General features: G+C 38.5%; 1 protein-coding gene across 3 annotated transcripts in view; it reads right to left on the reverse strand.

The window, feature by feature from the left end:
• Positions 1–25,249, reverse strand: part of Abca9 (ATP binding cassette subfamily A member 9) — a 70,082-nt gene extending 44,833 nt beyond the window's left edge. Inside the window, exons 1-14 of one of the 3 annotated variants that reach the window (XM_055592409.1) lie at positions 23,915–25,249; positions 21,808–21,939; positions 19,010–19,217; positions 15,586–15,750; positions 14,294–14,397; positions 13,579–13,805; positions 11,193–11,334; positions 10,405–10,590; positions 6,583–6,730; positions 4,046–4,214; positions 2,591–2,649; positions 2,267–2,377; positions 1,240–1,415; positions 829–948 (exon numbers count right to left, since the gene is read on the reverse strand). In XM_055592409.1, coding sequence (XP_055448384.1) covers positions 829–948; positions 1,240–1,415; positions 2,267–2,377; positions 2,591–2,649; positions 4,046–4,214; positions 6,583–6,730; positions 10,405–10,590; positions 11,193–11,334; positions 13,579–13,805; positions 14,294–14,397; positions 15,586–15,750; positions 19,010–19,217; positions 21,808–21,903 — 1,911 coding nt within the window. In that variant the 5' untranslated portion in view covers positions 21,904–21,939; positions 23,915–25,249. Of the gene's footprint in view, positions 1–828; positions 949–1,239; positions 1,416–2,266; positions 2,378–2,590; positions 2,650–4,045; positions 4,215–6,582; positions 6,731–10,404; positions 10,591–11,192; positions 11,335–12,406; positions 12,479–13,578; positions 13,806–14,293; positions 14,398–15,585; positions 15,751–19,009; positions 19,218–21,807; positions 21,940–23,914 lie in introns of those variants that run through there. The other 2 variants (XM_055592410.1, XM_055592411.1) reach the window with 2 other exon arrangements.
• Positions 25,250–25,499: the final 250 nt, after the last annotated feature.

Here is a 25,499-nt window from a genome sequence, read left to right on the forward strand (position 1 = left end):
TACTCGCTTATATAGACCTACAAGACATGATAAACATAATGAAATCTACACACCTAAAGAAGATAATCAAGAAAGTGGACACAGGCGAAGGTGATTAATCCTCATTTAGAAAGACAAATGGGATGTGCATTGAACTTATGACAGGAGTCTACCACAAAAGGCATCTGAAAGACTCTACCTAGCAGTGTTTCAAAGCAGACACTAAGACTCATAACCAAACCCTCGGCAGAGTGCAGGGAATCATATGAAAGAAGGGAAGTTAGTTTGATATGGAAAGGATAGGAGCTCTACAAGGACCAAATATATCTGGGCACAGGGTCTTCTCCGAGACTGACACTCAACCAAGGACCATCCATGGATATAACCTTGAACTTCTGCTCGGATGTGGCCTGTGGTAGCTCAGTAACCAAGTAGTTTTCCAAAGTAAGGGGAACACAGACTATTTCTAACAGGATCTCAAGGGCAGGCTGTTTGATACCCCCCCCCAGGGGAGGAGCAGTCTGTTAGGCCACAGAGGAGGACTTTGCAGCCAGCCCTGAAGATACCTGATAAAACAGGGTCAGATGAAAGGGGAGGAGGTCCTCCCCTATCAGGGGACTTGGAAAGGGGCAGGGAGGAGACCAGGGAGGGAGTGTGGGGTTGGGGAGGGAATGAGGGAGTGGGATACAGCTGGGACACAGAGTTAACAAAATGTAACTAAAAAGAAAAATAAAAAAAATAGTAATCAAAAAAAAAAGTTTTCTTAAATTTACCATTTGAGAATTTACCCAATATAATTGTTTCTGAGTTTCTACTGTGATTCCATGAGTGATTTTTCATTTCCCTTACCTGAGGGTCTCCTAAAATGGCAATCCCAAAAGTCAGTTTTCTTTTTTGTCCACCGCTTAAATTCTGAGCGAGGCTGTCTTGAATATTTTCCATTTCTAAGTCCTGTAAGACCTGTTGTACCTAAAAAAATAAGGAACGTTTAGTCTAAAACCTAAAACTTTTTTTGTTTTGTTTTGTTTTGTTTTGTTTTTGAGACTAAGTCTCTCAATTGTAGTCCAGGCTGGCTTGAACTTCAGCAATATTCCTGCCTCGGCCTTCCACATGCTAGGCTTACAGGCATGATACACCATGGCTACTTTACCTTGTGCCCGACTTTAGATGATGAATGTGTACCAACAATGCGAGCACATCAAAATTTTATAGGTACCAATCTCGCTTCCATTGTTACAGGACAGTGGATGTGCTCATTACCTGTTGCTCCACTTCATGGGGCAGAATTCCCTTTATTTTAGCAAAAAGCCTGAGATTTTCTCTGACGGTGAGAAAACCAAACTGTACGTTGGACTGTGGACAGACTCCAGTGATCTCGGTGATGGCATCAGAGGCACCCGTCTCTGAGATTGTGTGCTTATAGATGGTGACAGAACCTGTGCAGGGAAAGTCAAGATTTATCAGGACGAGAAGTGTGAACTATTCCAATCACACGACTCACTCATGAATGTTTTGCCCATTTGCAACACACGGTGAGGAAAGTGTTTGTTATGCATGAGAACTGGGGTTCAGATCTCCAGCACTATGTAAAACTTGAGTGTGTGTGTGTGTGTGTGTGTGTGTGTGTGTAAGAGAGAGACAGACAGACAGACAGCATACACCTGTAATCTTAGTTCTGGGAGGTCAGGTGGAAACAGGAAGACCCCTTGATCTCATTGACCACCCAGATAACTTCATGTTAAGTGCAAAACCTTGCCTCAAATAATCTGGTGGAGGCAATATGGAGACTAAAAAGTTCCAGCTTGGATGGGAAAGGAGTTTCCAATGCCCCACCTCAAGCTGAGAAGCTAATGTCTTCTGAGATGGGTGGGGTACTTTGCTTTGTGTGTGAAGGGCACAGCCATTGGTAAGGTGCCTATGTCCCAGAGGATGAACACAGAGAGAGAGAGATTCAATATTAGAATAATATTCTAATCTGGCAGAAACGTCAATTAATAACTTAATAGTTACAAGTTACTTATATCCAGCACATTTCACAAATGTACACAATTATATAAAAATAAAGAAAACTTCTCAAATTTTTCTTCAGATGACATATGAAAACATAAAAATAGAATCTGCTGTTGGGGAAACATGTCATATAATTCAACACCTGCATACATTGCAAAATGTTTAAGAAAAATTCTAAATTCTTTTGTCTTAATGACATCATGCCCCAAGTTGAGTAGTGAAAGGCACAGATGACTTATTTGCCCTTGAGCTTGTCTTTGGATATGTGTCCTCTTACCTGTAGTTGGGGGTGACAGTCCACTGAGTGTATTTATCAAAGTGGTTTTCCCAGCTCCACTGTGACCAAGGAGAGCAGTGATCTGGCCTTCATATATGTCAAAACCCAGACCTGGCATGATTTCAAAGATATTACATTCAGTACTTGCATATTTTATACTCTCCACAGTTTATAATTTCTCGCTACCTAGGTGTGTGTGGGTGCTAACTTTCAAAATAAAATCAACCTTAAAATTTGTCCAGCTGTCTGTAATATCTCATCTTTATGAAGTTTTACAAGTCTCTAAATCAAACACCTATGTTAAATGTAATTTTATTTTATTACCTCTTAATGCTTCTACTTTTCCATGCTTTCCTGTATATTCCTTTTTAAGATTTTTGATCCTGAAAAAAAAAAAAGGTTTGAGTAAATTTCAGAGTTTAGGGAGGGTCAGATAAAAACCTGGAGGTTCCTTATTTTTCACAGGCACTTTCAGTAACATCCTGGGCATGCCATGAGTAGCAGCAACTCCGACCATTGAACCTCAGCAGAACAAAAGTGGAGGGAGTAGGTAGCCTGTATATACATGCAGCCATATGTTCAGATTGTGACAAATGACTGGAGATGAAAGTTGGAGATAAATTCAATGGTGGGAGATCCCATGATGTGGGTGAAGGAAGTCACATCATATCAAAAAGACTTGAGCTTTGGAGTCAAAACACTCGTAAGTGAAGTCCGTCTGTATCATTTACACAGCTCCAGTACAAACACAGAACTCACAGAGTGCAAGTCTTCAATAATAAAGCAAGAATAACAACAATAATTATCTCATAGGGTTGATTTCCTAAGAAAACAGGAATTGCAAGAACCCAGGACACTTGAAGTTTTGAGAGAAGAGAAAAGGAGAATAAAATGATGAGATGGTTGTAGAAGTCCATAGAAGTGAGCATGTTGACACAACCCCCAAATCCCAGTACTTGGAACTGAGACAGGAAGTGCAGAAGTCTGTGGCCAGCCTGGGATACATCTTGAATCCCAGGCCAGGCTGGCTTACAAAATGTGATACTGTCTTAAAGAAAAAGGAAAAAAAGTATACAGAAGACTTTCAATGAGTTGAAGGTCTATTATGCTGCAGACCCTGGGCAGTCTACTTACATTAATTTTTTTTTTTTATAACAGCAAAGCAAAACATCAGGTGGGCTGTAGACAGAATCTGAGCAAAGATAAGGATCTTTGAGCTGTGTAACGGGAAGTCAAAGCATTGATGGCAGCACGTATTTCTGGGGTAGGGGGTGCAGAGGATTAGTGCCTTGCGGTTGTGTCATCTCCACCTTTTTGGGATGTCTCTAGTCTCCTTTCTGTATAACTTATGTTTTTGTTGTTACTGTTGTTGTTTTGTTTTTTACATCTTATCCACCAAGGAGAAGAATGAAAAGAAACAAAATGGATTATACAGAAAGAGGGTGAGAATGGGGGAGAAATGATAGCACTGTCTATCACCAAAAGAACATTCAAGCAAAGTATGAAGAAGAAACACAAGGATGATGATGAGGAAAGTGGAAAGCAAAGTGCTTATTTGTTGATAGTTGTTATTGTACCAAAAGATATTAAGTATAAATGCGGAAGGAGGGATAAAAGACCACGCTATCGAGAGTAAGAGTATCATGCTGTAAGAACAGTGGGCTGGGAGGATGTGGGTACAGAGAGAATAAGGAAATCATCGTCCATCAGTACCTCGCCCGGTAGGGGTCGCATCTGGGGTCTGTTCTCCATCGCACTTCCATGGGATTTATTTCTTACCTGATGGCTTCTTTCCCATGGAATTCTGGAGACACTGGTTCAAAGGAGTCATTCAGTGAAGGATCGGGATCTGTTTCATTCTCAAGGACCACACGATTAGCTCCTCTGTGTTGACACCAATGAGACGACTTCAGGAAAAACAATGGAGAATGCTGATGCCCATACTTACCTACATAGACAGGAGGCGAGTAAGCATCAGGTCAGTTACCAGCTACTTCAGGGATTGCCTTCCATTTTGATCAGCACACCAATGCAACCTCTATGATTCTCAACCTGAGCCCATATTATCACCTTAAGTAATACCACCTAATATGGTATTTCTAATATGAAAAAAAAATGCAGTATTGTAAACTAAAGGAAAAAGACTTTAAGGCAGAGGGTCTTATTCAAGAGGAACTTAAACATTATATTAAGACCAAAATAAATAGATAAATGTGGATTAAATAACTTTATGCTTGAATATGAGGACTCTGATACACAGGAGTAACTTTCAATAATATAACAATAATATAAACAAGAAATATTTCTCGGCTCTAAAAAAAATTTAGATTTGCAGGTAAACAGATGAAACTTGAAAAAAAATTATACTGAGTGAGGTAACTCAAACCCATAAAGACAATAATGTGCTATGTTCTTTCTCATATGTAGAACCTCACTTCAATAATTTTGTTTCTTGTGTTTAACATGGAGCAAAACCGAAGCCAAGAAACTAGAAAGGGGTGGGGTTTGGGAAAATATTCAGGGAGGAGAATAGAAGATTAGAGGTTGAATGTGAGTGGTGAAATAGAATACCAAGGAAGAAAGACTTGTGCAGGGATGGTCACTATGATTAGGGGAGGGATGGAGTGAAGTGGGGCGAACCCAAAAGAAGGGGGTAAGAAAGGCCACATAGAAATCTGCTCTCTCACAACCCAACTTAAAAGCGATATAAGTAGAAGAACAGTAGCACACGTGTAAAATGAAAGAACAGTGTAGTGAGAGTTAAAGGATTGCAAGGGGACAGTATGGAAGACTGAACAGAATGGGTAGCACACATGTAAAATGAAAGAAGAGGAGTGTACTGAAGGTTAAAGGATTGAAAGGGGATAGGTATAAGAAAATGGGGAGAGGAGGGAGCAATGCGTGAGTTAACCAAAAGTATGGATTTAAGAAAGGGCCTTATGGAAACCCATTGCTTAGTAAGATAGTTCCAGAAGTTAAAAATGGAATTACCATGCATGGGTGGACAATGTCACTCAGAGAAGACACGGGTTATTAAATGAAAATTGCAATACAAGGCATAAGACAGCTCCCTGTGAGGAGTTGGCCAGAGAAGCCTGAGAGATTATAAAGTGGAGGGCATTGCCATTGTTTTTTGTTTTTGATACCCACCCTAACTATATGGTAAGACCTTATTGCCTAAAACATCACATATGTTGGCTAAAGAACATAGGAAAATTAGTATACAGCTACTTGGGAAGCTTCCTTCCTACTGGTCAGCTTCTATAGTGCCAGAAAATACAGTGCAGGTTTCCAGGGAGGAGAAAAGGCATCTAAAGTCTCACTCAGCACTGGACCATGTGTGTTACAACGCTAACAATCCGAGCAAAATGCACCTGCTGCAACGGTGGCAGAGTTGTTAGAGGGGAGAATAACTTCTTTATGATTGGACTTGAAGACTGCTCCACAGGAGTAAGTTTGATACCTGGTACTCCCATGGCTTGGGAGTTCATGGGCCCTAAGGAAGATCTTGCTATTGTTATTTTGCTAAATGGCCATGCTTTCAAATTACCTTCTAAATACTTATGTTTATAACCATTGTCTTAGTTAGGGTTTCAATTGCTGTGGTACCATGACCAAAAGTAATTTGGGGAGTAAAGAGTTTATTTCAACTTACAGCTTATAAGTTCACCACTGAGGGAAGTCAAGGCAATAACTGAAGCAAGGCAGGAACCTAGAGACGGAAACTGAAGTGGAGGCCATGGAAGAGTGATGCCTATTAGCTTTCTTCCTATGGCTTGGTAAACCTGCTTTCTTATATAACTCAAGTCTGCCAGCCCAAGGATAACACTGCCCATAAAATATCAAACTGATATAAATCTAGTCAGCATACCCATAAGTCCGGGCTGTTCTCAGCTTTCATCATAAAGGTTTCTTTTTGCAGTGGATAGCAGTCAATGAAAGTACAGAATGTTATCTATTATTTTAGAAAATTTAAAAAGAAAACTGCTATACCATGTATAGTCAATACACTGTAGACCAGAAGTTCTCAACCTGTGAATCACAATCTCTTTGCAGGTTGAACAACCCTTTCACAGGGATCACCCAAGACCACTGGAAATATCAGATATTTACATTATGATTCATAACAGTAACCAAAGTACCAAAGTTACAAAGTAGCAACAAAATAATTATATCATTGGGGGTTGCCACCACATGAGGGACTGTATTAAACAGTTGCAGTGTTAAAATGATTGAGAACCACTCTTATAGATAATTAATTTAAGTAAAATAAAAGTAATAAAAATGTCTGAAATGGTAATAATTCTACTACTTACTGAGTAAAATTTTGTCAAAATACAATGCCAGTACCAAATAGAGAAGAGCATCCAAAACCAACATGAAAAAGGTGGCTATGATTAGGTATGAGTTGTTTGGAGAATCCAAATTAACATTAAAGTTCACATCATAATCCAAATGTATAAGCTGAAAGAGAAATGCATAGAATTTTTTAAAGACTTAATATGATTTGAAGAATTGTTATGGTCTTGGTTCTGCTAGACACCAAAGGAGATAAATGAGACACAATTCATATCTCTATATATCTCAGTCCTATTGCTGTTCATAGTAGCTGCTTATCTAACTATAAAATACGGGTGATGGTTAGGTGAAACGCCCCAAGAGGATGGTACTTGTGAAATATCTAATACAAAAATTCATGAGGATTAAAAGGAATAAAGAGGGAAGATGTTCTTCTTTGGGGCACTCCTTTTCAGAGTGAAAAAAAATGGAGCAATGAAAGTCTTTAAGTAGTTGGGCAAAAAAGAAAACAATAGTTTCAATGACATACAATGATTTCACATGAATTAACTTTTCTGAGAGGAGATTTAATTTCATTTGGAAATATCTGTAGTGATAGTTTTGGTTTCTTAAAAAACCCAGTTAGTATGTTTTTGTTTTAATTGCAGGTGTGGGGTAAAATGCTGCTTCACAGCAGGTGATTATGATTTATCTGGTGCACTATCAGGGGAGTGATTTTGCCAGCTGAGGTGAGTTGACATTAGTAATTCTTAGAACTTTTCAGAGGGGATAGATGCCAGAATCTAGAGAGGTTCTGGGGTGCTCTGAAGAAGTAGGAGACTGCTGCTCCCCCTGATGCTCCTAGTTGCTGTTGTGGTTTGACAAGTTGAAGATATTCTGACAAAGAAGACTGGACTTGCCCCTAGGAATCCAACGACACTAAACACCAAGAAGTTGTCTATAAAGGTCTGTGCCCTTTTTCCATCCTAACCTTCTTTATCCCCTACCTGGTGCTGGGGGATTGGAAGGAATTAGGGTGGAATAAGGGCTGAAATGGAGGTAGAGGTATAAAAACCCAAATAAAGTAGCGAAAAAACAAACAAACAAAACCCACTGCCTACAAATGTACAATTAAATTAATTTTTTTTCAAATTCTCAGTTTTCCATTATTTGTGATACTATTAAGACTCATGTTTCTCAAACTTAAATCAAACAAATGTTAGATATATAGGCTGATCCATATCAACCATCAAACGTCACTCTACATTTAGAACAGTAAACTAACAACAACAAAAATCTCAGTCCCTGCATGAGAAAGCCCTTTTCTAGTTGTTGTCTATGGGAGTCTAAGAGAATCCCCAAACAATACAGGCTACTGTTGTTGTCTCACAGAGGTTGGAGATAAGTCCCTATTGCTAAAAACAACTTGCACTTTATACATGGGGCTCAGAGGATTTGATCTAAATCTGACTTGGAAGTAACCTCCCTTAGGACTGTTTTTTTCATAGTACTGGACCACCACGGTATACAAGCTGCCAAGGGATGAAAGCAACTAAGAGTCTTGCCCGGCTGTGATGCCTACTAGACACAACAATGACCAACATGGCAAAAACAATCCTAAGGGTGTATTAGTGACACTCATATTTTGGTGTTAACCAACAGTTCTGTAACTGAACTAAAACCTTACTCAATAAGAGAAGAATTCATGCCTGGTACCACTGCCACAATTTCTAACTGCATTCTAAATGCTGATCCTTACGCCAACTGTGAAGTGAAGCTCTCACTTCTCATCAAAGATGCTCTTCTTTGCAACAAACACAAACCATTGTAGAAAACTACAATTGGTCAAAGTGTAAAGAACAACTGATTGTGAGGATCTCAGCTGATATGGGTGCACATACAACACAAGTCCTGTACCTAAAGCTCAGGAAATAGAAGACAGGGGAGAAATATTTTAAGAGCCAGAGGAATGGGAAAACTGCTGTGAGGTGTGTGTCCTAGAAATGGCAAGGAAAGGACACACCTTATATCTCAACAATGTGCCAAAATAAGACCTGAAAAAGGATAAACTGATGGACATGCTAATGTGGAAGAGGGAAATCTCACACAGCCCCACCCCTAGTCAAAGAACTACAGGCAACTAAGAACAATGAGAGACAAAGAATTAGTCTTCCCAAAGGATGAGTCCCCTAATTGGTTATCCCATATCGAAAGGTCAGCCTTGATACACACAAGTAACACTAAAAAGATTGTGTGTCTCTACATATTTATAAATCTCTCTTTCTCTCTCTGTGTGTATGTGTGTGTGTGAGAGAGAGAGAGATAGAATAATAATTAGAGAAAAAGAGATCATGAATTTGAAAGAAAGTGGTACAGATGTGGAGGGATGAACTGAAAAGGATGACAGGAAGAAAGCAAAATGGGGAAATTATAGGTTTATTGTAATCTGGACTTCTGCTGTTTTGTGGGTTCTTCTTTCTCTCTTCCACCCTTCTCCACCTCTATGCTTTTTCCTTCCAACCCCTAACACTAGATAGGAGAGAAACTCACTGTTATTGTTAGACCACTTCCTGCTGACTACAGGCGTCAAATTCCTTACACTACCTAATTTTTCCCCTTTTTCTGCCTTTGCACATGACTACTTGACAAACTGAAACCATCTGCAACCAACAGCATCCAACCACCAACTGGCCCTCCCCTATTGGGACTCTAACATTCATATATCCTCTGAAAAGTTCCCAGAATTACAAATGTCACACACTCACAGAAACTACCTGCAGCTGGCAAACCACACCCCTGCTAGTGTTGAGGCAAACCATAGTCAGCTGATGTGAAGCAATCCCACATCCCCACACTGTGATTAAAGCTAAAAACATATTCCCATAATATTTCTGTGTTTTTTAAAGAAATCAGAACCCTTGCTCAGATGTAGCCCAATGGCAGCTTAGTATCCAAGTGGGTTCCCTAGTAAGGGCAAGAGGGATTGTCTAAGACATGAACTCAGTAGCTGGCTCTTTGACCTCCCCCTGAGGGAGGAACAGCCTTGCTAGGCCATAGAGAAGGACATTGCAGCCAGTCCTGAAGATACCTGATAAGCTACCATTAGATGGAAGGGGAAGAGGACCTCCCCTATCAGTGGACTTGGAGAGAGGAATGGGAGGAGATGAGAGAGAGAATGAGGAAGGGGGCTACAGCTGAGATACAAAACAAATAAAATGTAATTAATGTAAAAAATAAAAATTTAATTAAAAAATTCTCACCGCAGATTGTAATTTAAAAAAAAAAAATAGCTCAGTGGTGGTGGCACACTCCTTTATTCCCAAAACTCAGGAGGAAGAGGCAGGTGGATCTCTGAGTGCAAAGCCAGCCAGGTGTACATGGGTAGTTCCAGGACAGCCATGGCTACAGAGAAAAAAATTTTTTGAAAAACCAAAAATGAAAAGTCAAAAAAAAATCTAAAAGTGAAATTTAAAAGTAACTAAATATGCTGAGAGAGAAAAATAAAAATTACTCTTATCCCTTAAACTTCTATATTTATAAAAATGGGGCAGAAACTTCAGTGTTTAGTGTATATTGTATAAATCATTGAAGGGATCTGTCTAGAGTATTGTATACAAAAATAAAATTGTGGAACAGCAAAGACAGCTCAGCTGTAAAAGTGCCTCGGTTTGATCCCCATAGCCCACATAGCAGAAGAAGAGAACTGGCATCTGCCAAGCTGTCCTCTGATCTACATGCGAATATCATCATGGCATGCTTGTGCATGTGCACATACACACACACACATACGTAGACAGAGAGAGAGAGAGAGAGAGATGAGTTTTACTAAAATAAAACAAACTGATTACCTTTATTCTTACCTGGGCCATTCCAGTAGTAAAGGCAAATGGACTAAGAAAGCACAAGGTCCATTCCATAAAGGCAGGAAGATGTTTGTATAATGCTGTGAATCCCAGACTCCCCCAGAAGACGGTAAGGAGGAAGACAGCCAAGCCAGTGAGAAACGGTTTCTTTAACAACACACTCATGAGAAAGGCTAAAGTTATCTGAGATGAGAAAAAAATGATATGGTAGTCTGAGAATCATCGCTAGCACATGAAAAGGAATCTCATATTTGGATGCGTGTCAGCCAGAGGCTCATATATTAAAGTCTACAGCCTGATGTATACTGAGAGGTGGTAGAATCTTTAGCTAGGACATTGTGGAAATTTTCCTGTCGTTGGGTGTTTATCCTTGAAGCAGATTCTGAAAGCCTAGCCTCTTCCTCTTTTTGACATGCTGGCCACAATGTGATCAGCTTTGATCTACCAGCCAGACACAGGCCAAAGCAACAGGGTCAACCAACCCTGGCCTGAGACCTTCAAAACTATGAGAAACAAAAACAGACAAAAACCCTTTTCTTCTTGTTCATTGATTATCTCAGGCATTTCTTAAGGGAACTAAATGACCAACACAGTATTTGGAGAGTGTATCTCATCATTTTTCAATCAGGTACTATATGGAAAGCGCCTTGTGCAAATTCTGCAAATTCTGCACAAAACAGAAAAGGCAGAAACACATTTGGTGACACGGTTTGAGGGAGGGAAAGAAGGAGGTAGGGGGAAAGGGGAGGGAGTGGAGGAGGTGGGGAGGAGGGAATTCAACTTACCAAAGACAGGCCATAAAGGAGAAAAAGAAGGAACACCACCATGAAACCAGTTAAGACAACCACTTGGGCAGATTTCACAATAAGAGTCATCAGAGTGGCCACGACAAGGATAAAGCCAGCGTACATCAAACCCCAGGAAAGCCTGCCCAAGAAAACACAGAAAGACAAGTGCAATGCTATTACTCAGTCACTCCATTCGTTCACTTACTAAGCAAATGGATTTAAGAGTGTGTGACTTATCAAGAGTTTCTCTTGAAAGAGGAATTTGTAACAAATCAGAACTTCCTCATCCTAAAGCTTGTATTCTATAGAGAAAGGTAGATAATAAGCACGCAAATGTGCACAAGCATACAGCTGCCCGAATTAACATTGTCAGTTTGATAACCAGAGCCTTCTGAACAGAGAATCCTCAGTTGCCTAATCTGTGTGGCATGATCTTATTGAATGATGCAGAATGGCCCAGCCCACGCTTCCTTCCCTAGATAAGTGGTCCTACATAAAAAAGCTTGCAAAGCACAAGCCAGAGGGCAAGCCACAGAGGGAGCCAGCAAGCAGCATTCTTCCATGGTTCCTGCCTCTTGGTTCCTATCTTGAGTCCTGGCCCTACCTTCCCTCAGTGATGAACTATAAATATAAACCAAATAAATCCTTTCCGTCCCAGGTAGCTTTTTGCTTATCACAGCAGCAGAAGGAAACTAAAACGGTGCTAAGAGCAAAACATAGAAGAACGTGAACTGGACAAGAACATGAGTAGAATGAAGAGGGGTTCTTAAGAAGAGTTTTTAGGAAGAATCTGTGTTGCTTTTTCAGTTCTATACAGCTTTATTCAATAAGGAAATCACGGAAGCAATGTGGAGAGACATATTGCCCATATTTAGGCTTTGCAAGCCAAATAGCCTTTGCTGAGTTGATGCTGTTTTCACAACACAAGAGCATCACAGGCAATCTATACACAATGCATGGCTACATTCCAATATGAATATATTTATTGACAATGCCAATTGAGTTTCACATAAATTTTTATGTCCCCTAAACTATTACTGCTCTTTTTGTTTTCTTCCCAGCATGGAAAGTGAAGCAGCCACTCTTGCTTCAATCAACTGCATAAAAGTAGTTTGGCAGCTGCTGAAGTAGATGTTTCTGTAGGAACACACAGAGCATAGCCATAGAGAATACAGACAGGGAGGTAGGTAGGTAGGAGGAGGTGTATTTACCAGTAATGCCAAAGACAGAAAGGAGGTTTTACACAGGGTTCATTAATGTTATGGACTGGGGTTCAATTTTTTCCTGTTACATTACAAAAAAAAAAAAAAAAACATGTTAAGAAGCAGCTATTATTTAATTTCTTCAAATTTTAATTTCCTCTCCGGAAAAAGATTAGGGAATAAAGTTGGTAATATATCCGCAATGGGTAGCTAGTTTCCTTTCATTTATAGTAGAAAGTCCCATCAAGTTCAGGAAGCCTTGTTTCTCCCATCCAGTTTTAATAATTCCCTTTCACAGTACACTGTGATCACCTGAAACTATTCATTCATCTGCCTTCTATAAACTTCTTAATTTCACTCAAATAAAATATCAGAGCCTATCCTCCAGGAAGAAAAAAAAAAGCCCTAATATTTTCAATCCCTCCTCACTAGATTTTTTAAAATATATTACTCTGCACTGGCTCTTCAGAGTTTTTCAACATCTTTTAAACTATAGTGAACAAATTCCCTTCAATACTGAGAATATCATTTTAATACACAAAGGGACAAAAGAAAAAATTTGCATTGTGTCAAGCCTCCCGTGTCTTTTCTTTTATAAACAATATATTTATTTATTTATTTTAAATTATGTGTATGTGTCTCTGTGGGTGGATGTGGGATTGTATGTGCGTTTTCGTATTTGCCTGTGGCGGCCAGAAGCATTGCCTCCCCTGGACTTGAACTCACAGGCAATTGTAGGCTATCAGATTTGCATGCTGGGAACCAAACTCTGGTCCTCAAAAGCATCATGTGTCCATCTTTCCAGCCCTATCTACTTTATTTCCACGCTTAGTATATTGAACATTATTTTAGAAAAAATAGCAAATTTGGCAGAAGTCAGCCAGTAAAATGTGTGGTCTTCCTATTCAACAGTAGAATAGGAAACTAGCACGTTCCTGGAGCTCTGCGTACTCTGCATACCATCATTAACACTAAAAACAACGCTTAGGTTTTCCTTAAGTCAAAGAAATAGAGAAGATTACAGTTACCAAGCATGTGAATCTGTGCATTTCCAACATTTATATGACTTAGCTTATTAAAATATCAAGTCTTAGTATGACATAAGCAAGCCTAAGGAGTACCCATAGTTAAGTTCTTCTGTTTACAAATGCTGGTTGCTTTATCATAGATAGGTGGTTTACCAGAAAGCAGACTCTCGAAGGCCCATCATGGCCATCAGCGCTGTAATGTATTGTCTTTCTTGGGTAATGTTGACTGACAAATAGTATATAAACGAAGAAAAAGAGATAATACAGAAGAAAATAAAGACATCAGTTGTAACTCCTCCTTGGGCAATAAAGGGTGGTATCTTCATATTTGAACCAATTACTGACATCAGCTCTTCCATCACTGAGTGATTTGTTGTGATCTAAGGAAAGACACCAATGAACAAATTATTAATCTAATTGCAACCTTGGGCTCTTTTCTTCAAACTGTAAGAAGGCATCAGCTTGTAGCTCTCAGAATACCCAAAATTCTTCCTTAAGTCCTTCCGTAGAGGAAAAATTTTTACTTGTTTTTAAAACTAACTGGAGTAACACTTCAAACTAGATCATCTTTGGACTTTTTAATCAGGGAGGCTCTTGTTTTATTGGTTCAGCAGCACATGATTCAATACCCCCAACAGGCCCTGAAACCTTATGATGACTGTGTATCATATCTCTACATCAGCATTACCAGGATCTCTGCTTTAAAGTGACTGTACTGTGTATTATTTTCAAGTCACCGGTACCCTCACACTGCAGCCCGGATACATAAGCTGTTTGGTATGTCATGCTTAGTGGCTAAAAGCAAATAAACAAGGAAATAAGACAATCCGTATACAATGCATTTAGTTCCCTTTAACCTAATACTCACCTCTATGATACCAGCATTAATGGCAGCTTGAAAGGCTACAAAGCCTTTTTCCCAAAAGATTGAGTTTTCACAAATCATTTTGTTGTCAAATCGTTCACAAGGAGCTTAAAAGAGAAGAAGAAACAACCACTATTATGTGATCAGACAGTCTTAGTTGTGGGATAATTAAAATCTCTAATTCTCCAAACTGTGTTTAAAATCTATAATAATACAGTATATGGTATTTTTTTCATGTTGTAGATGAAAACCAAGGAGGACATACCAGAACTGCTGTGTCAACATTCTTTAAGATCAGGTCTTGATTATTTTTATTTTATTTTATAATTATTTCAATTTCAAAATGTTTTGTTCAGCTGTTTCCATCTATTGTTTATGAAAAAAACTCATTAATAGAAAACACTGAGCTATTTTTTAAATGAATGGGAATGATAGCAAGAGATTTTTTGAAGTTTTTAACTAAAAAGTACATAAATAACATCAGTTGTAACTTTCATGTTTTTTTGAGACAGGATCTCATTCTGTAGCTCAGGCTGTGAGTTCTTAATGGAACAATGAAGCTAAAGCATGGAGGCTCATTTAAAAATACTGAAAAATACTGAAAGTAGATTTACTACACACAAAAAGCTATCTAGCTGGAGTATATGCCAGAACTCTGGATCAACATACCACAGAGGTTCTTGAACACCTCTGTTTACTGCAGGGCTAGCCACACTGCTGAGGTTCAGAGCCTGCCCAGGCATCCATCAGCAGACAGTTGGGTACACTTACATACAATGAAGTTTCATTCGGCCATAAAAAAAGAGTTGCTCTTGCTTGCATGAAAATGGATACAAAAGGAGGTCATCATAATAACGAGTCAAACTCAGAACAAATTATCCTATTTTTCCCTCATTATTTTTTATTGTATTTTATAATCACTTCAATTTTAAGATGTCCTCTTAATTATCACATAGATCCTAGATTTTATGTAAATACATAAAACCACACGCGCATATATGTGAATGTCATGATTGTAGAAGAAGAACTGAATGGAAATAATAAATGAGACAAGGGAGAGGGTGGGTAAATATGGCCAAAATATAGTATAAACTTGACTGAATCTGTCTTCATTACAAGGAATATAAATGAATAAAGTTATAGTTCTTTAAAAATGAGTTTTTTTTTAAAATAAGGATCAAGAGTTAACATAGGATTGTGTCGTTTATTTCACTTCTTCCGTTACATGCCCTCTGACTCATGACATAATAGCAATAGCTACATTGATTTTTTTTTTTTTTCTGACGCAAAGTTACCTGAATGGTCTTTGTGTTCTTTCATCTTAGGGATCCTCTGACCCCAAGGAAATTTCAAATGATATGAGAACGTATCCTTAAAGATGACTCTCACCTCATCCATTGGGTAATCTAAATGAACTTTATTCATGCTTTCTTCATCAGGACATGCCACGATTCTTTTTCCTGCCATGTGAATAAAGGGGATAGTTGAATACGATTCCTATATGGCCCAATGACAGCATGCCTGACTCAGGTGCGCTGCTGGCATTTTATGTTCAAGTCATTTCTTCCCTAATACGCTCACACTTAGGATGAAGTGTGAAGTTTCTAATGTCCTAATCAAACCTGAAGTGTTCTGTGGCAAATAGCCTTTTTAAAAAGGTGTATTTTCTGTATCTATTCCTCAGTTGAGGGACAAGAAGGTTGTTTTCAGATTCTGGCTATTACGAATATAAGCTGCTATGAACATAGTCGAGCAAATATCTTTTTTGTAGATTTCAGCTTATTTTGGATATATGCCTAGGAGTGGTATAGCTGGATCTTGAGTTAGTACTGTTCCTAATTTTTGGAGAAAGAGCCAGATTGATTTCCAAAGTGGTTTTCCCACCAGAAATGGAGGAGGGTTCCCCTTTCTCCACACCCTCTCTCTCCAACATGTGTTGTCACTTGAGTTTTTCATCTTAGCCATTCTGATGGGTATAAGGTGAAATCTCAGGGTTGTTTTGATTTGCATTTCCCTGATGACTAAGGATGTTGAGCATTTCTTTAAGTGTTTCTCTGTCATTTGATATTCTTCTATTGAGAATTCTTTATAGAGCTCTGTACCACATTTTTTTTTATTGGATTACTTGGTTTGCTGGTGTCTAACTTCTTGAGTTCTTTATATACTCTGGATATTAGCCCTCTGTCAGATGTAGGGTTGGTGAGATCCTTTCCTAGTCTGTAGGCTGTCATTTTTTTTTTCTGTTGACAGTGTCCTTTGCTTACTTTGCAATTAAAAACAAGGAAATCATGAAATTTGCAGGCAAATAGATGGAACTAGAAAAGATTATCCTGAAGGAGGTAACCCAGAAGAAGAAAGACACACATGGTATACACTCACTTATAAGTGGATATTAGACATATAATATAGAATAAACATACGAAAATCTGTAGTCATAAAGAAGCTAAACAATGAGGACCCTAGTGAAGAGGCAAACAGAATAGACATCAGAAGTGGGAAAAGACAGTGAACAGGACAGAAGCTACCACAGGGGGCCTCTGAAAGACTCTACTCAGCAGGGTACTGAAGCAGATGCTGAGACTCACAGCCAAACTTTGGGCAGAGTGCAGGGAGTCTTACAAAAGAAGGGGGGATAGAAAGACCTGGAGGGGACAGGAGATCCACAAGGAGAGCAACAAATCCAAAAATCTGGGCCCAGGGGGACCTGAAGAGACTGATGTCCCAACCAAGGACCATGCATGAAGAGGACCTAGACTCCCTGCTCAAATGTAGCCCATAGGCAGCTCAGTCTCCAACTGGACTTCCTAGTAAGGGGAACAGGGACTGTCTCTGACATGAACTCAGTGGCAAGCTCTCTGTTCACCTCCCCCTGAGGTGGGGGGAGCAGCCTTGTCAGGCCACAGAGGAAGAGAATGCAGCCAGTCTTGATGATACCTGATAGGCTATGGTCAGATAGTAGGGGAAGAGGTCCTCCCTTATCAGTGGATTAGGAGAGGAGCAGAGGGGGAGAAGAGGGAGGGAGGGTAGAGCTGGGAGGCGATAATGGAGGGGCTACAGCCGGAATACAAAGTGAATAAATTGTAACAAAAAATAAATCAATTTTTTAAAAGGTGTATTTTTCTTGTGTCTGAATCTTTTGTCTATGTGTGTGTATGTGCGCCACATGAGTGCCTGGTACCAGAGGAAGTCAGAAGAGGGCTTCAGAGTCCCTGGAATTCGTGTTATGCATGGTTCTGAACTATTATGTGTGGCTGGGAATCAAACCCAGGTCCTATACAAGAGCAACAAGCACTGTTTATAACTGAACCATCTTATCCAGCCGTGGCAGATACTCTTACTGAAAATATGTCATGCCTCTCTAAAGAAATTAGCCAATAAGTTAAGCCACATAAATTTTAAACAGTAGCAATATTAAACCATCCATTTCAATGCACACACAGACAGACTTGTCTGATAACAGAACATGCTATTTCCATTTGCCGACACTGCCATGTGGCCAAATAGATAAAATGATATGCAATTGTTAAATCTAAATACTCTTTAATTACGTGACCATTTGCTCTAATTCACATAATGTAAATGGCTTCTATTTATCACAGGCCAGACAAGCCACACACTTTTTTTTTTGCAGTCTGGATTTTATTGTGCTGCAGATTTCCTAAAGTTCAATAGCTACATCAGTGGCTTAATGGGACTCAGGTCTGAGCCTTTTTGCCAGCCTACAGGAGGTGATGTGTTGCTAGATTAGAGGCTCATGCCTTTTGATGGTCTCTTTAGGAGCTGTTAGCTGCATCAACGCTGAGTAACTAGATCCAACGATTCAGTGGGCATTTCACGGCTGCGAAGTCCTATTTCTATTTTTTTTTTATTTGCTAGTAAAAAACACTTACAAAGCAATAGTTTCTATTGTCTATTTAGTTACATAATAATAGCATAGTTCACATAAGGTTCATGCCACTATTTCCTTTTAACTTACAAATTTTCATTATAAGAGCTCATTTTATCATCTTTCAATAAAAATAAATTGGCTAAATATTTTTTCTACCTCATTATGAAAATATGGGATTAAAATGTCTATTTGTTTAGCTCTTCTGGATCCTCACTTGTGTAGAAGCACTGTTTATGCCAAACTGGCTGCCAGGTGCCTTGACTGGTCAGTTCCTGTAATTTCTTGACTATCTGGAAAGACAGAAATGCTCACACCACACAATTCCTATCCTACACCATTGACTCTCCTTTCTTCCACACTGAGACTCCTTGGTTTCAAGGTTTCCGAGAGAGAGTGTGAGATGACTCCCTGGGTGTCTATCTAAAACCTCGGAACTGCATTCTGGGACTGTCCTGCTGACACAATTACTAAAATCTGTTTCATTTGCTGCCGTGTGGACACTCATGTGGTTTTAAAGGGAGTCTCTTCATTCACTCTCAGATTGAATATCCACAGAATCTTCCCCAAACCATACATTTAAATAACCCAGGTCTCATCTCACTTGATATGCTTTACAAAGAACATTAACCCCTCTTGGATGCACAATTGCTCAAATAGGTTACTGGAGTGATATCTCCTTCTTTGTATCAGAAAATAATACCCATAGATGTTGTTAATCAACTCTAGAAATGCCAGCATTCAACACAATTTTTCCAAAAAAAAAAATCCTAAAATGAATTTGTGAATGCTTAAAGTAAGAAAATTATTCCATGAACTGCCACAGAACATACCTTTCATGAATGGAATTGACGCCACTTTCTTCATTATCTCCTGGGTGGCTTTGGACTCAGGAGCATATTCAATAACATAGTAAGAATCATTAAAATTATCAACACGTCCCATATCCATTTCAGGCATTTGAGGAGCATCATGAATTTGATGTAAATTGGAGGATAATCGGTATACAAAGAATATTAGAAAAAATGAGAAAAACCATTCCTACAAAGCAATAAAAGTTAAAAAAAAAAAAAAGAAAAGAAAAAAATAATCAGGAGATTTTTCTACCACAAAGAATTGAAACAATTCCATCCTGTTATACACCTTGCATTCCATTTGTTCTCTCCCATTTTAAAGTGGTTGTTATTATATTTGTTCTCTAAAGATCCATTTTATTTATGTGCACAAGCGGTATGTCCTCATGTATGTGTGTGTCTGGTGCCTGCAGTGCACAGAAAAGGACACCAGATCTGGGATGAGAGCTAGCAGATGACTGTAAGCAATGATATGAGTGCTGGGAATAAAACCCAGGTCTTCTGCAAAAGCGTCCAATGCTTTTAATGACTGAGCCATCTTCTTCAGCTCCTACTTTTATCCTTTCATCTGGACATTTTGTAACATGTGCACTGTTCACCAAGACAGAGTTGTGACAGCAGCTCCAGTTATAACTGAGAATGTTTTCTTGTTCAACAGTGCAAGGCCAGATACTTGTTAAGTCTAAAGAGAGTCTCTTCAGATAAGCATGGTTACATGAGTGGACCACTCATTCGTATTTGAAAAGGAAGGTGGCATGGAACAGGTAGGCACTTCCATCAACAGAAGCAGGGTCTGACATTGCTCTTCAGCTGCCTACACATAGAAGAAGCGGCAAAATAATGCTCGTCAAAAATAATATCAAAGTTCTTCTTTATTATGGTCACTGTATTCTGGAACTAGAAATACGCCGGGATGTGTTTTAAGCCCAGTGCAAAGAACTCATATTACCATGTTATTTTTAATTCAAAGAGGGAATTCTAAATTCAGTGAGTCACATATACACATACAAAAGAAACATGAAAGTAGAAGAGGGACTTATGATATGAAGGATTCCAGTGAGAGGGCAATGAAGATTAAGAGCAACTAAAAAAATCATTATATAAATGCGTGAAACTATCAATTATAAAAAGTCACTTAATGTAACACATTCATAATACACAATTTTAGCTGAGGGTGTGTATGCATGTGTATGTATACATAAAGTTTATTTTAAAGGAGTTAAAAGTTTGGAAGTACAACAATTACTAAAAGTAGGTTCTCAGCTTCTATATTCGTATTTGTATGACCATTGCTTTATGCATAAAGATCTTGCATATTTTATTTAATGAAAAAATCTAAGCAATCATCAAATATTTCCTGGAAGAAACACACACTTCATAGAATAGGACATTAATTTTCTCACTTTTAATGAGTCATTTTAATTCATGTCTATCATAAATTCTGCAGAAAACATATCTAATCATTGTTAATGAAAGAGTATCATTACAATAAAAATAAAGGTCCAAATTATCATTTTGACTCCACTTATTTATAAGCACATTATTTCTTTTGGATTGACCTTGTAGGCACTGCATAACTGTTCAAAAGAAATATGGTTTACCTTCGGTGGCTGATGTGATATTTGCATACATCATGTGCAGTAGGACATTTTATCCATGTGTTGATGTAGTAATCAACACGATGATCACATGTGTATGTTTCTACAGTTTCATAATTTATTTGGGGTGGGTGAGCTTTTCCCTAGCAAAATACCATTATCTTTACAGAAACTATAGCGTTTTCATAACATTTTAATTATGTATGTGTTATTCTTAAATGTAAAGTTATATTCAATTATGGTGTATAACATGATCTTTCAATCGTTGTATGCTTTGTTAAACAGTGCTAATTACACTTGCCTGTTGCTTTTGTTATGAATAACATGATTGAATCTTTTTTGAACATGAAAAAAAACCAACAGACTATTATGGCACACACCTGTGTGCACATTTAGCTGGTAAACCGTCTGTGTGGCTGTAATCTGTCATTACTGTTACTTAGAAAGGAACGCGCTCTCTCGCTTGGCATGTATGACCACTCCATATATTCATGTCAATACGCAATAAATATTTGCAGAGCACCCATTGCGTTTCCCCTTCCTGCCCTGCAGCACTGGATATATTCAACCTACGTTCTTTCCTTAAAATCACTTTTTTTCATGAGACGTTTACCCGCGCTGGTGTCTAGACATTGAGTTTGCTTCCTTCTGTGTTTGAGAATACACACTGGTGTAAACCTCAATGAGTGAATTACTCTTGTCCTGTTGATGTCACATATAGTCCTGAGAGTTGTTTTGGGCATAGAAATATCAGGAGAGGGGAGAGTGCCAATAGCAGGTCTTTGTAAAAGGCTTTTTTCTTTTTTTTTTTTTTCTGCTTTTTCTTTTTACCCTTAAGTTATATTCTGGCTATGGACTAAAGTTTTTTCCCTCTGACATTGTCCTGAACTCCACGTCTATGCCTTCCTCGTGAGACCAAAATTAACCCAGATGTTAATTATTAACTCTGTAGTATAACAGTGCAGCTTCATTTTACAGGAAATTTCTGAAGAATTCTTTCAGAGATTTCTCTAATAAGATTTATAATGTTACTTGTTTTAAAATTTAATTTGGAAAAATAGTAGCAAACTTTGCTACTGGAATATATTTTAAAAAGCATTGGTTAATGACTGTGTTGGTATCACTGAGAAATTGTTTTTCCTTTTCTGAATATAAGAGCATGCGAACTCTGAGCCATACCATCAACGTTTCTCTTCTCATCCTGCATTTTCTGCACCAGTTCCTGCAGAGAAGAGCCCACAGTTGCTGACCCAGCCTTAAGTGTCTCTTCCTCATTTCGACTTATTTTTTAAAGGAAGTAAATGTGAAAGTCTGAAATAGAAAACATTGTGTAATCAAGCCAAAGAGAAACATTTTGACAGCTGTTCCTAGTTGCAAGCCCACAGAAGAAGAGTGCCAACTATAAAAACACAGGAAAGAGAAGATAAAATGAGAAAGAAAGATCTATTGAAAAAATAAAAGAAAGGAAAACAATTGAGAGAGAGTCTTTTCTTGGGTGAATGGCTTTTCAGAGACTTTAATAATGTCACATGCTGCTGTCCCCATGGGACTTGGCAGCTAAGCTGTCCAAGCTTGTTATTGCCAGATGGAGGTCTCAAGTTATGCTGTGAGTTAAGTTAGTCATTACTAATTACTAATAGTTATTGGCAATTACCAGTTACTACTCAGCAAAACCACTAGTCAGTTCTGCTCCTGGGCCTGTATCCCAAGATCCATGGGTGATGTGAAGTAAGGTTCTGGTATATGTTGGTCACTGTGACAGGGTGTTAGAGAACACACTTTTACAAACAGTATCCAAATCCAACTCTCTAGCAATCAGGAGCAATGGGTTGATACCCACAGCTCAAACATAAGAACTCTTAAATAACATGGTATCAATTAAATCTACTTTTTAAAAAAAAATGGATTATAAAGCAATATAATTTATGAGAATTCACACCATAAGCGATGCATATTTCTAAATACATCCTGGAACTAAAAAGATCTTTAACAAATACAATTTTAAAAGATTATCCTAAGCAGGAGGAAATAGGACTGGAGCTGGTGTGAAATGGGATTCATAAGTCAAAGGAAATTTAAAAAAAAAAAAAAAACAACAACAACAAAAAAGACAGGTGCTTTGTTTGTCATGAACTCGACAATGATTAACTCAAGCATTTATTCATACTTAAAGTCTGAAAAAAAAAATGTTGGGAAAACCACAGGTCCAGAGCATATAAATTCAAGGGACACAAATGGAAATTTTAGATGATTTCATACTGATTACAGTGTTTGTTTCACCAAACATGTAAATAAACTCCAAGTAATTATGTCATCAATAGGTTATGACAGTTGGAAACTCCAATTTAAACTAAACTACACTTTCAATTAAGAAACCAGTGCTGTGGCAAGCCATGGTATCTAAAAGCATAAATATGTATTGCCCAAGTGGCAACTCTTCTTTCTTAGATAAATAATATAGATGCAGGACAATATTCATGGATTAGAACAATTGTATAATCTAATTCTCATGCATTAGGTTATTTGCTCCTGGCTGATAAGACTTAATTATTCCATTGTACATGGTCATGTAAAATGCTGTCTGCTCTGGAAGGATAAAATATTCAGTTAGCTTACATTGTTCTGAATAGCAATTTGAATAATTTAAAAATAATAAATACTGGTTGTTAAAAGCCAGTAATTTCCCAATCAGAAAATATTTCTGCTGCTAAGGCAGAAATTGCACAAGTCAGATCATTTTATGTATTTAGTCTGATAAACAGGGTCAATAGAGTATTTCCTAAGTTTTCTTGATGAAATGTTCTCAGTTAAAACATGCAGTCAGTCAAAACAACTTAACACTCATAAAATCTTGTATTCCGGTGTTTATAACCCTCTGGCAGTAAAACCAAAAACTTATGCACTCGCGCACACACGCGCGCGCGCACACACACACACAGAGAGAGAGAGAGAGAGAGAGAGAGAGAGAGAGAGAAATTCAAATAACTTTGAAAACAGCAAGAGGAAAGCAAGCTACATTCCTTTCTACTTATCCTCTTGCCTGTTCCATTATATGTGCTGTTTATGCCAAAGGCTTTAGTCATGGGGTAAAATGGAAAAACCTTAGTTTTCCAACTGCTATTTAGCCATACTGTATAAAACACGCAAAGGTTTAAAAAATCAAAACGCCCTACTAGCAATTTCCTAACACCTAATGACTTCCCCAGAGGTGTTTGACAGGACTTTGCTGCCTTCACTTGTGGGGTCCATTTAAGTGCTAATAACCACAATTTAGAGGTTAACTTACTCCAAGGAGAGCTGAAGCAGGAATCTTCAAAAAGTCCATCCACAGATCTCTGTCCCGGAGGAGAATTCACGTTTCTTCGTTTGGATCACTGCTACGTCTTGGTTTTAATTGTGCTTTATAGGGAGCGGTTTTGTTTAACTCTGGTTTCTGGAGAGAATTCTTCAGAGTTCACAGTGACTGCCAAAGAAACTGCTCAGAGGGTGACTCCTGAGCTGTTCTCTTCTCTCGCTGCCCTCGCCGGTTTCTCAGCAGGGAATTTGTGGTTGCAGATGGTTGGCTGGACATATTGGAAGGTTCGCAACTACCAAACCAGGAAGAAGCTGGGCTTTAACATTTTTTTTTTCTTCAGGTTAGACCTCAATAGGAGAGTTGACTTTCAACGGAGTACTTTAAACTAAAATCGTAAAAGACCAGCTTGGAAAGGACAGAGCAGAAAAGAATTTCCTAAATTACAGAAATAAACAAATCCAAAATGATGGTATCTCAAAGCCTCCTATAATTTTTTTAAAAGCTGGATCTACACATGGCAATGAAGCAATGTGACTATTTTCAGGGTAACAGGATAAATCTGAATTTTCACCTATATCTCAGTAGCATTGGGTGTATGCTATTTGCAACCATCATTCTTATGGAGATTAGAAAGCATAATATTTAGAGAGATGTTGTATCCTCAGACTGGGGAGAGTTTACTCACCTAGTAAAGTACTTACCTAGCACTGGAACTGAGTTTGATTCCCAGAACCCAGGTAAAAATGTCAGGCGTGTTGGCTTGGGAGCTAAATTCACAGAGCTGGAGGGAGAGAGGCTGCAGGATCCCTGGGGCTTCCTGGCTAGCCAGTTTAGCCTAATTAGTGAGCTGTGTCCAGGCCGACAGGAGACATTGTCTCAAAGGAGGTGGACAATGTTTCTAAGGATGGTAACAAAGGTTGTTTTCTAGCTTTTATTTGAAGCATACTGATGTGCAATGTACCAACACAGACAGAAAGAGAGAGAGCGCAAGAAGAAATAGAGACACACACAGAGACTGTGAGACAGAGACAGAGGGTGGGGGAGGAAGTGATTAGCTGTTACATTAACCTCAGGGTCCTGGAAGCAAGTTTCTCTGTATCCACGCACTGGTTTTCAGTATGTCCTGTTCTTCATGCTGTCAAATGTTTACATCAGGAAACTGACTAAAAGATCATGAAGATCTTGCGTGCATGGAAGACAAAGCATCACATGGATATTAACTATTCCTTCACTATCCATTCAAGCATATTTACTTGTTTGCTAATTATATTAGATCCAGAAATTTCTCAGCAGCGTCTGTAGAAGCAGACAGAACTCATAACCCGTGAGAACAAGTCCTCTGTTTGTTTCTCTATGCCTGCTGCCTTCAACAGTATGCACATTAGCACATTTAACAACACTCTAACATTTTGTGCACAGACACCATAATTTAGGAATTGTCTTATTTCTTAGTAATGAATAAATTCCCTCTTTCCTCAGATCCAGGTCAACTGCATATATGTAGGTTTTGTCTGATATCATCCTTAAATACACACACACACACACACACACACACACACACACACACACACACACA

The sequence above is a fragment of the Psammomys obesus genome, unplaced genomic scaffold (assembly GCF_907164565.1).
Source record: "Psammomys obesus unplaced genomic scaffold, mPsaObe1.curated_primary_1811, whole genome shotgun sequence".
In the NCBI taxonomy this organism is placed as follows: Eukaryota; Metazoa; Chordata; class Mammalia; order Rodentia; family Muridae; genus Psammomys; species Psammomys obesus.